At 54.1% G+C, this 19,629-nt stretch overlaps 1 protein-coding gene across 1 annotated transcript; it reads right to left on the bottom strand.

Moving 5' to 3' along the window:
* Window positions 1–72: 72 nt before the first annotated feature.
* Window positions 73–14,301, bottom strand: LOC103247502 (voltage-gated chloride channel TMC4-like). Its single transcript, XM_073005542.1, is given in 17 exon segments — window positions 73–327; window positions 420–480; window positions 482–496; window positions 802–957; window positions 1,054–1,184; window positions 1,983–2,098; window positions 2,101–2,165; window positions 2,534–2,631; window positions 2,895–3,021; window positions 3,614–3,777; window positions 4,340–4,513; window positions 5,317–5,464; window positions 9,338–9,459; window positions 9,615–9,846; window positions 10,490–10,645; window positions 13,131–13,344; window positions 14,223–14,301. Coding segments are annotated over 17 exon segments (2,127 nt in total). The 3' UTR covers window positions 73–258.
* Window positions 14,302–19,629: the final 5,328 nt, after the last annotated feature.

The following is a 19,629-nucleotide window of genomic DNA, read 5'->3' as shown; positions in this document are numbered from 1 at the left end:
ATTGGCTCCTGCCCTGCGGTAGCCCTGCCCCCACCTCAGGACACAGATTTCAAAGCGCGCTCTGCAACCTCGGCTGTATTTATTGATACAAGAAAGATCACCCGAGAGTCAGGGACGTGGCGGCGAGGGGCCCTGGAAATCTCCAGATACCAAAGCTGGAAGGGCGTGGAGTCTTCTCCAGTTCTCCTAGTTTACAGATGTTGTGACCTAGGCTTACAATGGGCCTGGGGTCTGAAAGTGGGACGTGAGCTGCGGGGGTCAAAGAGCCGGTTTGGTGGAGGTCGGCGCCACAGCGTGCCGTGCCAGGAAGACTTTATTCTGCGCCTCCTGGGGCAAAGAGAGGTGGAGGTGTGACAGCCCTCTTCCCCAATCCCTTTCCATGTTCCCCAGGGGCCCTCTCAGGGACCCGCCTGGCTCACCGTCTCTCTCTGACCTTTGAGCTCAGAGATAAGGCGTCCGTAGGAGTTAGCCCGAGCCACAGTACGCCATCAGGATGCTGGAGGAGACAGGAACGGAAGCCACTCCTGACACGCCCTTCGAAGTCAGGGATGTGGACCCCTAAGACCCTCCTCGTCCAGGCCCAAGGAGTTCAGTCCCCCAGCACCTCCGCCTTCAGATCCAGGAGTCCTAAATCCCACCCACCTCCTCCTTCGGACCCAGCAGTCCAGGAGCCTAGGCCTCCTCCCTCAGACTCAGTACGTTGCCTACTCCCACCCCCAAGCCTTTCCTCTCTTGGACGCAGGTGGTGGCCCCCAAATCACACGCATTCAAACCCAGACCCAGAAGTCTGGCCCACCTCACCTGGAGATCAGCAGAAGGGGCACAGCAGAAGCCTGCGTCCCCAGGAAGAAGAGGAAGTTCTGGGTGGTCTCAGGGAGGCTGGAAATAGACTCAGGGATCTGGGTCCAGATGGACGACTGCTCCCGGAATGGACCACACAGCTTAGAAGGCAGGATCCTGAAGTCAAGACAGGCTGGGCTCACGTAGAGCCAGGAGTCTGAACAGTGAATGTGGGGAGAGGGAGGGAGAGTGGCAGGAACCTCTCGCACTTACAGGAAGATGCTGTAAAGCAGGGGAACGCTGGAGATGGCCAGACCCAGGAGAAGAACAAAGGGGAAAAAGAAATTCGCCGTGGAGGCCCGGAAGGTTCGGGCAGCCGGAGAGTGGGTGGAGAAAAGGGTACGCTGGTGGGGGCAAGGCACGGAGAAAGGGGATCTGAAACACAAGAGTCTGTGCCTCTTTTTTTTTTTTTTTTTTTTTGAGACAGTCTCGCTCTGCCGCCCAGGCGGGAGTGCAGTGGCGCTCACTGCAGCCTCCCCTCCCGGGTTCAAGCTATTCTCGTGTCTCAGCCTCCCGAGTAGCTGGGATTGCAGGTGTGTACCACCACTCCCGGCTAATTTGTTTCGCTGTTGTTGTTTGTTTTCTGTTTTTGAGACGGAGTCTCGCTCGGTCGCCCAGGCTAGAGTGCAGTGGCGCGATCTAGGCTCACTGCGACCTTCACCAACCTGGTTCAAGCAATTCCCCTGCCTCAGCCTCCCAAGTAGCTGGGATTACAGGCGCTCGCCACCAAGCCCGGCTAAATTTTTTTTGTGTTTTTAGTAGAGACGGGGTTTTGCCGTGTTAGCCAGGCCAGTCTCAAACTCCTGACCTCAGGGTGATCAACCCGCCTCAGTCTCCCAAAATAGTGGGATTACAGGCGTGAGCCGCCACGCCCGGCCTACCTGCCTCTCCTTTTTCCCGAACCAGGAGTCTGAGCCCCTTCCTCATCTAGGACCTCGGAGTCTAAGTCCCCGGATCCTCAGACATAGAAGTCAGAATGCCCTAGACTCCTCCTTCTCTGAGATCCAGGAGTCTGTCCTCCAACCCCCTCCTCTCTTAGGACCTAGTAATCCAGGCCTCCAGGATCTTCCTTGCCCAGGACCCAGGAGTGCGAGCCCCAATACCTCCTGCCTCAGACCCAAGAGTCCCCCCCTACCCCTTACCTTCTTCAGGTAGAAAAGCAGCAGGAACTTGACCGTGTTAAGCAGGGGCAGCAAAGGGCAGAAAAAACTCCCCACCCAGACCACCGTCTGCGCGTAGATGAGCCCCAGCACCTCGTCGGTACCTGGAACTCCTGGGTCCCCGCCAGACGACCCAGCGCCCCATGACAGAGGCCACAGAGGAGCCTGAAGGACGGGGCGGGGCCGGGCCCCAGTCAGGGGCAAGGCGACTTGGAGTTTCCCCGCCTCCACCGCCCTGCCCGCCAATAGGAAGCAAGTATCTAGGAGGGGGCGGGACTTTCAAGCCTCCACGTGGAGGGGGTGTGTCCAGAGGACTAGACTGGACCCAGGTGTCGTGGTGGTAATGGCGGGGCCACAGGGAAGTAACCCACTAAAACAGGGGCGGGGAGTGGGGGAGATCTGTGGACCTAGGGCAAGCAAAGGGAGCCGGCAGAGGCGGGAACAGTAAAAAGGTGCGCGGTGAAAAGAACAGCGCGATGGGGCAGGGCCTGGTCCTAGAGGGGCGGGGCCACAGCGAGGGGCGGGGCTCTCACTTTCTAGGAAACTGGATGAGCAGCGCGACTGCCAAGGCAGTCAGCAGATCAAAGAGCAGACGTTTGTATATTTCCTGGCCCAGGACAGTCTCCCAGCACTGAAGGAGGAAGAAATAGGTCAGAAAGACCTCAGGACCCGAGCACCTGGAGGCCCACGCGTCCGAGTCTCCACATCGCAAGCCCATGAGACCCTGTCAATACTTTCTCTGGTGATCCTCGTTTTTCAAACATTCATACCCATGGGAGAGTGTTCCAGCATCCCGAGCTCCCCTCTCCGCCCAAACCAAGAGTCTGGACCCACCTAGCTCCATCTTTCCTTCAGGGACCCAGGAGTCCCAGGCAGACCCCATGCCGTTCTCACCGGAAGTTCCTTGTAATTGTAGCCGCAGGTTTTGCAGTCCTTAGCCTCAGAGTCGCCCCCACAAGTGATCTATTTCCAGAGAGAGAAGAGCAGGACCACCAGGGAGGCCAGGCGAAGAAACACGGTCCTGGCGGGGGGAAGGCAGAGAATGGGCCCTGATCCAGTACCCACCACGTGGCAGTCCCCTTCTCAGTGGAACGCGCTCGCATTCAACCCATCTCACAGATGAAGAAGCTGAGGCCCAGCGACAGAGTCAGGATTTCTTTCTTTCTTTCTTTCTTTCTTTTTTTCTTTCTTTCTTTCTTTCTTTCTTTCTTTCTTTCTTTGAGACAGGGTCTCACTTGTTGTACATACTGGAGTGCAGTGGCGCGACCTCAGCTCACTGCATCCTCTACCTCCCAGGCTCAAGCGATTCTCCTGCTTCAGCCTCCCGAGTAGCCGGGACTACAGAAACCACTATCACCGGGCTAACTTGTGTATTTTTACTGGAGACAGGGTTTCACTATGTTTGTCAGGCTGGTGTCAAACTCCTGACCTCAGCCTCGGCCTCTCAAAGTGCTGGGATTACAGGTGTGAACCACCGCGCCTGACCAGCGGAGTCAGGATTTGAATCCCTGGATCCGATATCAGCAGGATTTCGGTGTCTTACCTGTCAGCGCCAACATCCCTCTGACCGCCCTGACCCTCCATCATCCCCAGCCATCCCATGAGGCTGGAACCTGAGCAGAATAAAAACGATCTGGCGACTTCTAGTGTAGCCTTCCAGTGGAGCAATGAGCTTGAACACGGGCGGCAGCACAAAGTTGACCCCAGCGATGAAGATGGACCGAAGGTAATTCACCCCAAGCTTCAGCAGTGGCAACTCCTGAACAAGGGGCGTCTCCTGGGAGAGGGAGTGGACCATGAGTAGAGGCTTGGGGTCCTGGAGGAGCCAAGCTTAAGGTCCTCCCCCAGACCTCTTCTTTGTTGTTTGTTTTTGTTTTGTTTGTTTGTTTGTTTGTTTTGAGACAGAGTCTGGCTCTGCCGCCCAGGCTGGAGTGCAGTGGTGCGATCTTGGCTCACTGCAACCTCTGCCTCCCGGGTTCAAGTGATTCTTCTGCCTCAGCCTCCTGAGTAGCTGGGATTACAGGCGTGCACCACCACGCCCGTCTAATTTTTGTATTTTTAGTAGAGACGGATTTTCGCCATGTTGGTCAGGCTGGTCTCGAACTCCTGACCTCGTGATCCCCCCACCTCAGCCTCCCAAAGTGCTGGGATTACAGGCGTGAGCTACCGCACCCAGTCTCTCTTCTTCCTTTAAAATCCCGCAGTCCAGGGTCCAAACATACCCTCTCCCATACTTCCTGTGTAAGACCTCTGGCATCCCAAACTTCCATTCCCTCCCTCCATCGTTGGAAATATAGGTTCCAGGACTCCCTGGCTTCCTCTTCCAAGACCCTCCACACCTGCAGCGCCACGATGCTCTCTGTAGCCCAGTAGATGCCATAGATGCCATAGGCTCCCCCAAGGAGTGTGATCACCAGCAGGTTGAGCAGCACCTGCACCAACCAAACCCTGGCTTCCTGGCCCAGAGTCCACACAGCAGCCTGGCGCCGCACCACTGTCTCCTCCAGCTCCACCTGAAGGCAGGAGAGATGCCCGCTTGGACCTCATTTCCCAAGGCGCTGGCCTCTGGGTTCCCCAGGCCTGGCTCTCCAGAGATCCTCCTCAACGTGAACTGATGCAGTCGTCTCCCCACCAGCTAACAACCTCTGCAGTCCCGGTTCCACCCGCTCCGGGGCGCTCTAAGAAACCAGTGGCCCTTTACAGCCCCGCCCCTCCGCGGTCCAATCCAGCAACCCAAGTCCCCATCCCTGGGCGGCCGATCTCAGCACCCCAGGCCCTGCCCCTGAAGCTCCGCCCAACACCCCCAAGATCCACCCCTGGTCAGCCCTGCTTATCGGAGGCTCCGCCCCTAGGCGGCCCTGCGCTTAATGCCTGGCCTGAAGTTCCAGTTCATCTATATCAAGACGCCCCGCTGGCCGCTCCCATCACTTAACTTTGAACCAAATTGCCTTAAAGCCCTGCCCGCTTCTTGTGCTTGCTTTTTTGGGTAGAGAGGGAGCCTCCCTATGTTGCCCAGGCTGGTCTCGAACTCCTAGACTCAAGCGATCCACCTGCCTCGGTCTCCCAAAGTACTGGGGTTACGAGCATGAGCCACTGATCCCAGACTTGGCGCATCCTTTTCCTACACCCTTGGATCTCGGGTAGCCCTATCGCGGCCTCCTCTCAACTCTCTCATTCCCCAGGACCTGTCTTTCTTGGAGAAGGAGCTGCCTAGCGTCTCTCCGGAGGCCCCATCACCGGGTTAGGCCCTGTGCGTTATCTCAGCCCAGTCAGGTCTGGTCCCTACCCCGTTGCATAACCCGCCCCCTAATCGCACCTGTAATTCGTACAAGATGATGCGCTGGCGCAGACGCACGTGGACATCCCCACAGGGGCCGAAGTCCCAGGCCGAGAACACCCGGTGGCTGTAGTTGGTCAGATCCCCGGACTCCGCCAGCAGTGTCTGCTTCAGCCCGGACACCGAGCTGAGAGGGGAGACGGGATGTGAAAGGACAGCCAGGAACGGGGGTTATGGGGGGATCCCTCATATTGGGACCAATGGGGAAGACGAACCCTAAGGCCTTGGGTACTAGGGGAGCGGCCATCAGATGGAGACAGAGTCAAAGAGGCGGAGACACCTACAATCATTGAAGGCAAAGTCCAAGGGAGATGCAGAGACAGACCTGGAGCACAGGCACCCCACAGAGAGAGGCAGAAACCTAGGAGACAGGGACAGAGCCCCGGAGCGAAGGGGGCAGAAACCCAGAGTGAAAGGGACAGAGGCCCTGAGAAAGACAGAGATGTGGAGGAGGGACAGAGGCCCCAGAGGGAGATTCGGAGAAAGGGATACAAAACAGTGAGAAAGGAGAAACTAAATCTACAAAAGATGGGGGTCAAAGACCCATAAGAAGTACGGGCACCCAGAGAAGGGGGCTGGGCGGGAAGACCCGAGAAGAAGACAGAGACCCAGAGAAGATGGCAAGTAAAGACTCAAGAGACGGGGGCACACCAGGCGCCACGGCTCACGCCTGTAATCCCAGCACTTTGGGAGGCCGAATGGGCGGATCACGAGGTCAGGAGATCGAGACCATCCTGGTTAACACGGTGAAACCCCGTCTCTACTAAAAATAAAAAAAATTAGTCGGACGAGGTGGTGGGCGCCTGTAGTCCCAGCTACTCGGGAGTCTGAGGCAGGAGAATGGCCTGAGCCCGGGAGGCAGAGCTTGCAGTGAGCCGAGATCTGGCCCCTGCACTCCAGCCTGGGTGACAGAGGGAGACTCCATCTCAAAAAAAAAAAATTGAAACTTCTTCCTAGCATAACCTGCCAGGGCCTACCTGATCTGACCCTTCCCTACTTCTCAAAGCTTAAATCCTTGTCTTTTTTTTAATTTTTTTTGGACACGGTCTTGCTCTGTTGTTCAGGCTGGAGTGCAGCGGTGCGATCTTGGCTCACTGCAACTTCTGCCTCCCAGGTTCAACTGATTCTCCTACCTCAGCTTCCCAAGTAGCTGGGACCACAGGCATATGCCACCATGCTCAGCTACTTTTCATATTTTTAATAGAGATGGAGTTTCACCATGTTGGCCAGGCTGGTCTCAAACTCCTGACCTCAAGTGATCCGCCTGCCTCAGCCTCTCAAAAAGCTGAAATTACAGGCATGAGCCACCGCAACTGGCCCTGCCCCTTCTCATACAGGCCTTTTATTTCTCAGAACACCTCAAACCTCTTTCCTACCACATGGCCTTTGCACTTGCAGCTCCCTCTGCCTGGAATGCTGGTGGCTTGACTGTTCACCTGCCTGGCTCCTTCTCTTCTTTCTCTTCATCTGCAGGTCCCTTACTCCAGATAGAAAGGCTTTTACCACTCCATCTAATGAGGGTCCCTACCCATTATTCTGTATCACAGGGGTTGGCAAACAAGACTCCATGGGCCAAATCTGGGCCAACACTGTTTTTGTAAATAAAGTTTTATTGGAACACAGCCACACCCACTCATTTATGTATTGTGTGTGGCTGCTTTTGCACTACAGTGGCAGAGTTTGGTTGAGTCCCAGACTGCAAGGCCTTTAAAGACGAAAATATTTACTTTCTGGCCCTTCACAGAAAAAGTTTGCTGATTCTTGCTCTCTATCCTCACATCCCATTCGTTTTCTCTATAGTATTGCTCCCAAATTCAAATAATTGATTTGCTTGTTTATTTTATTACTATTATTATTTTTGAGATGGAGTTTGCTCTTGTTGCCCAGGCTGGAGTGCAATGGCCCGATCTCAGCTCACTGCAACCTCCACCTCCTGAGTTCAAGCAATTTTTCTGCCTCAGCCTCCTGAGTAGCTGGGATTACAGGCATGCACCACCATGCCTGGCTAATTTTGTATTTTTAGTAGAGATGGGGTTTCTCCTTGTTTGTCAGGTAGTCTCAAACTCTCAACCTCAGGTGATCCACATGCCTCGTCCTCCCAAAGTGCTGACATTACAGGCATGAGCCACTGGGCCCAGCTTGCTTGTCTATTTAACAGTCTGTCCCACAGTGTATCTCCCCTACTAAACGGTAAGCTGTACATATGTTTGGGGACTCCCAAATGGTTCTCCATATCCTAGTACAGTGCCTGGGCTAAGCAGACACTACACTGCAATATATATATATATTAAAGAGTAAAATTGAGCCAGGCACGGTGGCTCACGCCTGTAATCCCAGCACTTTTGGAGGCTGAGGTGGGCAGATCACCTGAGGTTGGGAGTTCGAGACCACCCTGACCAACATGGAGAAACCCCATCTCTACTAAAAATACAAAATTAGCCGGGTGTGGTGGCACAGGCCTGTAATCCCAGCTGCTTGGGAGGCTGAGGCAGGAGAATTGCTTGAACCCAGGAGGCGGAGGTTGTGGTGAGCTGGAGATCGCACCATTGCACTCCAGCCTGAGCAACAAGAGTGAAACTCCTTCTCAAAAAAAAAAAAAAAAAAAAAAAAAAAAAAGAGTAAAATTGACTGGGCACCGTGGTTCATGCCTCTAATCCCAGCACTTTGGGAGGCCGAGGTGGGTGGATCACTTGAAGTCAGGAGTTCGAGACCAGCCTGACCAACATGGTGAAACTCCATCTTTACTAAAAATACAAAATTAGCCAGGTATGGTGTCGCATGCCTGCAATCTCAGCTACTTGGGGGGTTGAGGCAGGAAAATGGCTTAACCCAAGAAGCAGAGGTTGCAGTGAGCTGAGATCGCACCACTGCACTCCAGCCTGGATAACAGAGTGAGACTCCGTCTCAAAAAAAAAAAAAAGTTGACTTTTGGCCAGGCACATTGGCTCATGCCTGTAATTCCAGCACCTCGGGAGGCTGAGACGAGCAGATCTCTTGAGTCCAGGAGTTTGAGCACAGCCTGGGCAACATAGCAAGACCCTGCCTCTATAACATTAAAAAAAAAAAAAATTTAGCAGGGCATGATGGTGCGTCCCTGTGGTCCTAGCTGCTCCAGAGGCTGAGGTGGGAGGATCAGTTGAGTTCCGGAGGCCCAGACTTCAGGTGAGCTATGATTGCACCACTGCACTCTACCCAGGTGACAGAGTGAGACCCTGTCTCAAAAAATAAAACAGGGTGGGCGCAGTGGCTCACACCTGTAATCCCAGCACTTTGGGAGGCCGAGGCAGGTGTATCACCTGAAGTCAGGAGTTTGAGACCAGCCTGACCAACATGGCAAAACCCTGTCTCTACTAAGAATACAAAAAATTAGCTGGGCGTGGTGGGAGGAGCCTGTAAACCCAGCTACTTGGGAGGCCGAGGCAGTAGAATTGCTTGAACCCGGGAGGTGTAGGTTGCAGTGAGCCAAGATCATGCACTCCAGCCTGGGCAACAGAGTAAGACTCTGTCTCAAAAACAAACAAACAAAAACAAATGAAAAAAAAAATCCCAAAACTTTTATTTATTTTATTTTTTTTCGAGACAGAGTTTTGCTCTGTCACCCAGGCTGGAGTGCAGTGGCCTGATCTTGGCTCACTGCAAGCTCTGCCTCCTGGGTTCATACCATTCTCCTGGCTCAGCTTCCGGAGTAGCCGGGACTACAGGTGCCCGCCACAACACTCGGCTAATTTTTTGTATTTTTAGTAGAGATGGGGTTTCACCGTGTTAACCAGGATGGTCTCGATCTCCTGACCTCGTGATCTGCCGACCTTGGTCTCCCAAAGTGCTGGGATTACAGGTGTGAGCCACCGTGCCCGGCACAAAACCTTGATTTTAACTGACACAGAAGAAAGGGTTACACGGCAAGACTGAGGATTCTTGGGGAGGGAGTTTCTGCCACCACCACTTGCTTCCCTACCCCAACCCATCCCGTCATGGGGTCAGGGGTGCAGGTGCCACTGACCGATGCAGGATGAGCAAGAGGCAGATGAGGCCAACTGCAAAGGCCCAGCACAGGTAGGTGACCGCCAGGCGTGGGCGGGGCGGGTAGAAGCTATAGAAGAGAGGGGACCATTCCAGGTAACCCTGTGGGGGAAGGCGGCGCAGGGGCCACTGTGGGAGGAGGTGGGGCTCCTGGAGCTTCACAGTCAGCGTCTGGGGTCAGGGTTTGATGTTCGTGTCATTGAAGGCACTGGGCTCACAGGTGGGCGGGGGAAACTCCCAAGGCCCCAGGCACCTACTTCTCCTGAGAGCAAGTTGAAGGGCTGCGTGGCAAAGGTGACCAGGCCCTGGGAGTGGGGGTTATAGGAGCCGCAGGGCGAGGAGGTGTTGGAGCAGGGAGGGCCTGGGGAAGCGCCTACCAGCCAGGTGGGCAGCAGCGTCACGCAGGCCATAAGCACAGAGGCCAGCACGTTGAGGAGGAGCAGGAAGCGCAGCAGGGAGAAGTAGGACTCCGTGCCGGCGAAAACTGCCCTGCAGGGGGCAGTAGAGAGAGGCTCAGGTTCCTTCCCGGGAGCAGGACCAGCTCCTCCCATTCCGGCACTAGGGGCCCAGCCGTGCCTTGCTTTCTATTATTATTATTATTATTGTTATTATTATTATTATTTTTGAGACGGAGTCTCTCTCTGCCGCCCAGGCGGGAGTGCAGTGGCACGATCTCGGCTCACTGCAACCTTCGCCTCCTGGGTTCAAGCAATTCACCTATCTCAGCCTCCCGAGTAGGTGGGATTACAGGCACGCGCCACCATGCTCAGTTAGTTTTTGTATTTTTAGTAGAGACGGGGTTTCACCATATTGGTCAGGCTGGTCTCAAACTCCTGATCTCAGGTGATCCACCCACCTCGGTCTCCCAAACTGTTGGGATTACAGGCGTGAGCCACTGCGCCCGGCCCAGCCGTGCCTTTCTCAGACCCAAAAGTCCAGGCCCCCAGCCCCTTCTCCCTCAGACCGGGGAGTCCCGACCCCGAGCCCCTCCTCCCTCAGACCCAGATCCCAGTCCCTTCTCCCTCAGATCCAGATCCCAGCCCCTCCTCCCTCAGACCCCAAAATCCAGGCCCAAGCCCCTCCTCCCTCACACCCAGGAGTCCAGGCCCTGCCCCCAGGACATGACCCGAACCCCACTGCACCCCCTATACTCTTCAGTGTCCATGACCAGGGCTGCAGGCTTCGCAAACCTTCCTTTGTTTTCTCCTTGGACCTCCGAAGTAGTCGTGCCCATTGGTCCCTCCTAGTTCCAGAGCCATAGACCACCTGGTCCCTGGCATTTCTTTGCCTGGGAGGGAAACAGGTAGAAAATGAGGGGTTTTGCAGCCCCAGACTGGGAACCATCCGAATGTAGAAACAACCCAAAAGTAGAACAGAGAAGTAAATTGTGGCCTATATATAAGATAGAATACTCTGTGGCAATAAAAAAGAAACGAATTGGGTGCGGTGGCTCACGCCTGTAATCCCAGCACTTTGGGAGGCCAAGGTGGGTGGATCATCTGAGGTCAGGGGTTCGAGACTAGCCTGACCAACATGGTGAAATCCTGCCTCTACTAAAAATACAAAAAAAAAAAAAAAAAAAAAATTAGCTGGGCCTGGTGGTGGGCGCCTGTAATCCCAGCTACTCAGGAGGCTGAGGCAGGAGAATCGCTTGAACCTGGGAGACAGAGGTTGCAGTGAGCTGAGATGGCACCATTGCACTCCAGCCTGGGTGACAGAGTGAGATTCCTTCTCAGAAAAAAGAAAGAAAGAAGGAAACCTAATGCTAGGCAGAAGAAAACAGCACAGAAGATTGAAGACTGCATGATTCTATTTGTACAAAGTTGCAGAGCACAGAGCTGGCAAAGCTATACAGAAAAGCGAGAGGCTGGAGTGGGAGAATCGCTTGAGCCCAGGTGTCGGAAGCTGCAGTGAGCTGAAATCGCACCACTGCACTCCAGCCTGGGCATCACAGCGAGACTCTGTCTCAAAAAAAAAAAAAAAAAATGTTGGGGGAGAAGGTTACCAACTCGTCATGAGGAGAAAGGGGGTGTCAGGGGAGGGACGCACAGGGTGCTGTCATGCTGGGTCGCTTGCCCTAGCTGGAGTTTATCTGGGCTCTCACTTTATAAATACGATCGTCCCTCAGTATCCAAGGGGGTTGGTTCAAGAACTCCCCAAGGATACCGGAATCTGTAGATGCCCAAATTCCGTATATAAAATGGCATAGTATTTGAATACAGGCTACACATATCCTCCTGTGTTTTTTTAAAATTTTATTTTATTTTTTATCTGATTTTTCAGAGATAGCATCTCGTTTTGTTGTCCAGGCTGGAGTGCAGTGGGGCAATCATAGCTCAACGCAGCCTCAAATTTCCAGGCTCCAGCCTCAAAATTCCAGGCTCCACACCTGTGCTGGGGCTACTCATGTGGGCCACTACACCCAGCCCTCCAAAGCACTTTAAATCACCTCTAGATTACTCACAATACCTCATACAAGGTAAATGTTATATAGATAGCTGTTCTTTTAATTTGTATTTTTTTTTTGTCATATTGTTACTTTATTACTTTTTTTTTTTTTTTTTTTTTTTTTTTGAGACGGAGTCTTGCTCTGTCACCCAGGTTGGAGTGCAGTGGCGCAATCTTGGCTCACTGCAAGCTCCGCTTCCCAGGTTCACGCCATTCTCCTGCTTCAGCCTTCCAAGTAGCTGGGACTACAGGCACCCGCCACCACGCCCAGCTAACTTTTTTGTATTTTTTAGTAGAGATAGGGTTTCACCGTGTTAGCCAGGATGGTCTTGACTCCTGACCTTGTGATCCGCCCGTCTCGGCCTCCCAAAGTGCTGGGATTACAGGCATGAGCCACCGCACCCGGCCTGATTGTTACTTTTAAAAAATACAGATGGAGTCTCGATATGTTGTACAGGCTGGAGTATAGTGGCTATATTCACAGGCACGATCCCGCCACTGATCAGCAGGGGAGTGGTGATATATTGTTGTTTTTTTATTGTTTTTTCCATATATATACTATATATATATTTATATTTGAGATGGAGTCCCGCTCTATCACCCAGGCTGGAGTGCAATGGCACGATCTTGGCTCACTGCAACCTGTATCTCTGTGGTTCAAGCAATTCTCCTGCCTCAGCCTCCCGAGTGGCTGGGATTACAGGCACATGCCACCACACCCAGCTAATTTTTGTATTTTTAGTAGAGTTGGGGTTTCGCCATGTTGGCCAGGGTGGTCTTGAACTCCTGACCTCAGGTGATCCACTCGCCTCGGCCTGCCAAAGTGCTGGGATTACAGGTGTGAGCCACCCCGCCGGGCCCACAATCATTTTTGAAGGAGGGCACCTGCATTTTCATTGTTCACTGGGCCCTGCGAATTGTACTGTGAGAATGGGAAAAGAAAGAAATTAAAGAGAGGGAGGCTTTGAAGAGGAGGCAAAGATGAAGGAAGGCATAAAGCAGAGAGAAATAAATATTAACAGATTTTGGACACACACAGAGAAGAACTGAGAGGCAGAGACAGGATTGGAGAAGACCAGGGAGACAGTGAATCCCAGAGACAGAGAAGAGATCCCAGAGCCACAGAAAGGCAGCACTCACCTGGAGTCCAAAGGAGAGACAAAGACAGGGGAAAAAAGAAACCAAGAGAGGCAGCTCTGAGCGTAGCAGAGAGACGCCCCAGAAGCCAGGAGCGGCAGAGGACAGAGGGAGGAGACTGAGTCCAAGGTATGGGAGAAGGGCCCGGCCCCAGGCTGTGCGGGTCCCAGCCGGAGGTGGGGCCTCACCTGTGTGCCCGTCTGGCCTGCACGGGCCAGGGCAGTTCCCGGGAAGGGTGAGGGTCCTGCAGCTCCATCTGGGTGACTTCTGTGAAGGCCTTTCTGCTCCTTTCTCCAGCCTCCTCCTCCTCCTCCGGCACCCCCCAAGGCAGCGCCCCAGGGCCTCGGTACTGAAGGGTGGCAGCACTGGGCAGCTCATTCAGCACAGAGGACAACGATGGGCCTGGGGAGGGGCAGGGGGCTGGGAAGACCCAGGAGTCTGGGCCCAAATTCCTCCTCCCTCAGACCAGGAAACCAGGCCTCAGTCCCTCCTCCCTCAGACCCAGGAGTCCAGGCCCCCAGCCCCCCTCCTCCCTCAGACCCAGGAGTCCAGGCCCCCAGCCCCTCCTCCCTCAGACCCAGGAGTCCAGGCCCCCAGCTCCTCCTCCCTCAGACCCAGGAGTCCAGGCCTCCAGCCCCCCTCCTCCCTCAGACCCAGGAGTCCAGGCCCCCAGCCCCTCCTCCCTCAGACCCAGGGGTCCAGGCCCTCAGCCCCTCCTCCCTCAGACCCAGAAGTCCAGGCCCTCAGCCCCTCCTCCCTCAGACCCAGAAGTCCAGGCCCTCAGCCCCTCCTCCCTCAGACCCAGGAGTCCAGGCACCCAGCTCCTCCTCCCTCAGACCAGGAAACCAGGTCCCCAGCCCCTCCTCCCTCAGGCCCAGGAGTCCGGGTGCCAGTCTCTACTTTCCCTGGACCCAGGGGCCCACAGTCGTCAACTCCATCCCCAGGCGCGGACCCCTCCTACTCCAGGGCAGAGGAGTCCAGTCCTCAACTTCCTTTCCCTTCTAGCTCAGAAGTGTGGGAACCCAGCCTCTCCTAGTCCCAAGACACCCAAACTCCCAGCCCTTAGCCCTCCCCTCCTTCCAGACTAGCCTGGTTCTCTAGGCTTCTCCTCCTCAGACCCCGGAGTTTCAGCCTTCAGTTCCTTTCTCCCCCATAATGTCAGGAAGTGGAACCTTCTCTTTAGCTCTCAGACTCAGGAGGCCAGGCCTCCCCTTTCCTCCAGCAGGACTCCCACCTAGCCCGAAGGTCAGAGGGATCTGAGCTTCTCCTGGCATCCCTACCTCCTCTGGCCTCCCGGGAGGCCAGCCACCCCCTGGAGGAGCCCCAGGCTTCTGATTCCAAGGTTGGGTTTTCTTCCATGGCCCCAGGCTGGGCTGTTTCTAGTGGCCACCAGGCAAACACTGCCCCAGGTAAGGGAGGGGCCAGGGGCAGGTGTGTACCTGGCCAGTAGGTGGCCCAGAGGGAGTAAGGTACACTTCCTGTAGTTTCTCAGGGCCGCTGATGTGAAAGGTCTCCTGGGAGCTGAAGTCCCTCTGGTGCCCCAGGCCTGACAGTTTGGTTCCTGGGCTGGGCAGCTGTCCCTCACCCCGGGACTTCATGGCCTAAGTCCTTCCTGCCGTTTATCACCCAGATACCTGCACGGACACAATGCCTTTGTGCAACACTTTATTGGGAAAGATTTACACATGGTGACCTGTCGTAGGCCAAGGGATGAGAAGAGGGTGCCAGGAGCGTTGGGGCCCTGAGGTGGCTTAGATGGAAGCTATGGGACGGCCATCCCCAGGCCCACACATCTGCACCTCAGTTTCCCCTTTGTGAAATGGGAAGCTTATGCTTCCTTCCAAGTCTGCAATATGGGTGCAATGAGCTAAAAGTGGAGCGAAAGACACAAGGAAGAGGCTTCCCACTCCCAGGACCTGCCCCCAAGCTCTGACCCCACATTGTGGATGCAAAGAAAGGGAATTTGTCCAAAACCCACTGCCCAGGGACCCCTTCCATTTTGGGGAAGTGCAGTGCTCTCTGGATACCCAGAAGCTGGAGCAGGGGCCCATGAGACTCTTGTCTGGACAAAACTTTGATTTTGTAGGAGTGGAGGTGGTCCCTGGGTGGAGGGCAGGGAGGACACCCCCAGGTCTGCTTCAGTTGCAGGCAGAGTATTTAGCTGGGGAAAAGGAAATTCTCTCCAGGACACTCTCCAAGGTAAGGACTCTTTCTGGGGAGGAGACAGTGGCCTGGTTCACAGAATTCCCGGGACCAGCTGGCAGAGGGAGCGTCACGGAGCTTACTCCCCCCGGAGCTTCTCCGGGGCAAGGCTGGTGGGCTGGGATGCTGCCTTCCGCTGGCTGGGGCTGCCCCCACGCAAAGCCAGCCCCAGCCCCAGGGCTGCCAGGGCCAGGAAGTGGATACAGAAGTAGATGGAGGCCCAGTACCAAAGCGTGTCGGCCAATGAGAGCAGCACGAAGCCCATGCACATGTAGTCATAGGCGCGCATCTTCAGGAACCAGTGCACCCAGTCCCAGGCCTTCTGGCCCCCTGGGCTTAGCCGCCCCTGCAAGGCTGACTCCAGCCGGCCCTCAGCAGCCAGGCACAGAGGGATGGTCAAGTAGTAGCCTGGATGGAGGCCCTACCAGTAGGCACTCAGCAGCATGGTCCAGGCACTCCTGAGGAGGCAGCTGGGAGTCAGGACCTGTGAGTCCAGGTCCCCAGTGCCCACAGACCCCAGATCCAGGAGTCCGGGGCTCCAGCCCTTCCTCCCTCAGACCCAGGAGTCCAGGACCCCAGCCCCTCCTCCCTCAGACCAGGAGTCCAGGCCCCACCCCTTCCTTCCTCAGACCCAGGAGTCCAGGCCCCTGCCCCCACTCCCTCAGACCCAGGAGTCCAGACCCCACCTCCCTCCTCCCTCAGATCCAGGAGACCAGGCCCCAGGCCCTCCCCGCTCAGAACCATGCCCCTAGCTCTGGAAGGCGGAGGAGGCCATAGGTCTCCTTCAGGGATCCAGAAGCTCGCAGCCTCCCATACACACTCACAGCCCTATGAAGGCCCTCCCCTCCTTTAAAGATTTAACATTTTATGTTCCACTGCCCTTCCTCTCCCAGGACCAACAAGTCTAATTCTTCAGCCCAATGGGTTTTGTTTTGTTTTGTTTTGTTTTTTTGAGACAGAGTCTTGCTCTGTCACCCAGGCTGGAGTGCAGTGGCCCGATCTCGGCTCACTGCAAGCTCTGCCTCCCGGGTTCAAGTGATTCTCATGCCTCAGCCTCCCAAGTAGCTGGGATTACAGGCAAGCACAACCAAACCCAGCTAATTTTTGTATTTTTTTGTTGTTGTTCAGACTGAGTCTTGCTCTGTCACCCAGGCTGGAGTGCAGTGGTGCAATCTCAGCTCACTGCAACCTCCACCTCCCGGGTTCAAGTGATTCTCCTGCCTCAGCCTCCCGAGCAGCTGGGACTATGGGTGTGTGCCACCACGCCAGGCTAATTTTTTTCACCATGTTGGCCAGGATGGTCTCAATCTCTTGACCTTGTGATTCGCCTGCCTCGGCCTCCCAAAGTGCTGGAATTACAGGCGTGAGCCACCGTGCCTGGCCATTTTTGTATTTTTAGTAGAGATGGGGTTTCACCCCATTGGCCAGGATGGTCTTGATCTCCTGACCTTGTGATCCATCCGCCTCGGCCTCCCAAAGTGTGGGATTACAGGGGTGGGCCATTGCACCCAGCCTCTTTTTTTTCTTTGTAGAGACGGAGTCTTGCTGTGTTGCCCAGGCTGGTCTCGAACTCCCAAGCTTAAGTGATCCTCTCACCTTGGCCTCCCAAAATACTGGAATTACATTGCACCTGGCCAAGTCCTGTTTTCTTGAGAAGGGAGGACCACTGGTTTTCTGGTTCTTCAAGAGTGTGGAGGCAGGGGGCAACAGCTGGCGCCTGTAATTGCAGCACTTTGGGAGGCTGAAGTGGGAGGGCTGCTTGACGCCAGGAGTTCAAGACCAGCCTGGGCAACATAGTGAAACTCCATCTCTATTAAAAAAAAAGAAAAAAGGGCCAGGCGTGGTGGCTCACACCTGTAATCCCAGCTACCTGGGAGGCCGAGGTGGGCAGATCACGATGTCAGGAGATCAAGACTATCCTGGCTAACACGATGAAACCCCATCTCTACTAAAAATACAAAAGATTAGCTGGGCGTGATAGTGTGTGCCTGTAATCGCAGCTACTCAGGAGGCTGAGGCAGGAGAATCACTTGAAACTGGGAGGTGGAGGTTGCAGTGAGCTGAGATTGCACCACTGCACTCCAACCTGGGCGATAGAGTGAGACTCAGTCTTTAAAAAAGAGGGCAGGAGTTCGATTTGAGACCAGCCTGGCCAACATGGTGAAACCCTGTCTCTACTAAGAATACAAAAATTAGCCTGATGTGGTGGCAGGCACCTGTAATCTCTGCTATTTGGGAGCCTAAGGCAGAGGAGAATCACTTGAACCCGGGAGGCAGAGGTTTCAGTGAACTGAGATTGTGCCACTGCACACCAGCCTGGGCAACGAGAGTGAAACTCCTCCTCAAAAAAAAAAAAAAAAAAAGAAAAAAAACCAGGAGCCCCCAGCCTCCCATTCCTCTATACAGCCCAGGTCCCCTCTTCCTTCAGGAACTCAGGATTTTGGAAGCCTGTCCCCCTTCCTCCCTCAGGGCACCAGGAGTCTCTACTCCTTTCTTTTTAGGGGCCCAGTTCATCCCCTCCCACCCAGAATCCCTCCTATCCTTTCCCTCAGGACCCAGGATTCGGAGTCCCAGCCTCTTCTTCCTTCAGGGATTCAAGAATATAATTCCTGCCTCCTGAAGACTCGGAAATCTCCAGCCTCGGTCGCCTCCTCTTTTGGGACCCAGAGTTTTGGTCCCCTCTCCTCATATACCCGTAAATTTATTTCCCTAACCCTTGAAGACCTACAGAGTCAGGCTCTCACCCCATCTTTACCAACGAGAGAAATCGCTGTCCATCTCACTCCCCATCTGTGTATCTATCAGTGAGCTTTGCCACAGACGGTGACCTGAGGGAGGTCTTTCCTGTTGTGGTCACTGACTTGTCCCTCAGACACATCTGAGTGCTAGAAGCACAAAAGTAACCTGATGATTAAAAAAAAAAAAACAAAAAAAAAAACCTCTGGCCGGTGCAGTGGCTCACACCTGTAATCCCAGCACTTTGGGAGGCCGCAGCAGGTGGATCACCCGAGGTCAGGAGTTCAAGACCAGACTGGCCGATATGGCAAAACCCAGTCTCTACTAAAAATACAAAGATTAGCCTGGTATGGTAGCGCTTGCCTGTAATCCCAGGTACTAGGGGGGCTGAGGCAGGAGGATCGATTGAACCCGGGAGGGGGAGGTTGCAGTGAGTCGAGATCATGCCACTTCACTTCAGCTGTAAAATAAACAAAAAGGAGGAATCCTGTGCATTTTAAGATGTTTAGGAGCATCCCTGGCCTCCACACACTACATCCCACTAGCACCTTCCAGTTAAAACAAAATGTCTCCAGGGATTGCCACGTGTCTCCTGGAGGTGCAGCAGCAGCACAACTGCCCCCAGTTGAGAAGCACTTGTGTAAACACTGGGGTGCTCTGGGCTTTGACCTGGCCTCAGCCCCAGAGCTTTAAGTATCATCTATATACCTGGCCAGATGCAGTGGCTCACGCTTGTAATTCCAGCACTTTGGGAGGCTGAGATGGGAGGACTGCTTGGGGCCAGGAGTTTGAGAACAGCCTGGTCAACACAGCGAGACCTCATCTCTCTATATTTTTTAAAAAGTAAAAAAAAAAATAATAATAAATAAATTAAAAAATTTTGGCCAGGCATGGTGATTCACACCTGTAATCCCAGCACTTTGGGAGGCTGAGGCAGGTGGATCACTTGACGCCAAGAGTTCAAGACTAGCCTGGCCAACATGGCGAAACCCTGCGTCTGCTCTTGGCATGAGAATCACTTGAACCCAGAGATGGAGGTTGCAGTGAGCTGAGATCACACCACTGCACTTCACCCTGGGTGACAGAGCATCGAAAAAATAATAACAATAAATAATAATAATAAAAATTTGTAAAGGTATAATTTACACCTGATGCAACTCAAGCGTCTCCTTTTAAGAGCGACTTTTCCCTTAAGCGTCAGAATTACATAATTACCTATCCAATAACCTCAACTGGAAATCTAATAGTCACCTCAAAGTCAATCAGACTAAAACCCAAGCCCTGTTTCCTCATCCTTCTTACTCCCAAAACTTACTCCTGCTGGGTCTTCCCCTTCCATGTTTAATTTAATTTAATTGATTAATTAATTTTTGCTTTTTTACTTTTTTATTTTTTTTGAGATAGAGTCTTTTCTGTCGCCCGGGCTGGAGTGCAGTGGCACAATCTCAGCTCACTGCAAGCTCCGCCTCCCAGGTTCATGCTGTTCTCCTGCCTCAGCCGCTTACTACAAGCGCCTGCCACCACGCCCAGCTAATTTTTTGTATTTTTAGTAGAGACGGGGTTTCACCATGTTAGCCAGGATGGTCTTGATCTCCTGACCTTGTGATCCGCCCACCTCTGCCTCCCAAAGTGCTGGGATTACAGACGTGAGCCACTGTGCCCGGCCTGTTTTATTTTATTTTGAGACGAAGTTTTGCTCTGTTGCTCAGGTGACCTCGGCTCACTGCAACCTCCGCCTCTTGGGTTCAA

This window comes from Chlorocebus sabaeus, chromosome 16 (assembly GCF_047675955.1).
Source record: "Chlorocebus sabaeus isolate Y175 chromosome 16, mChlSab1.0.hap1, whole genome shotgun sequence".
Lineage (NCBI taxonomy): Eukaryota > Metazoa > Chordata > Mammalia > Primates > Cercopithecidae > Chlorocebus > Chlorocebus sabaeus.
The sequence above is the reverse complement of the archived record's forward strand: the minus strand, read 5'-3'. Positions and strand labels throughout refer to the sequence as shown.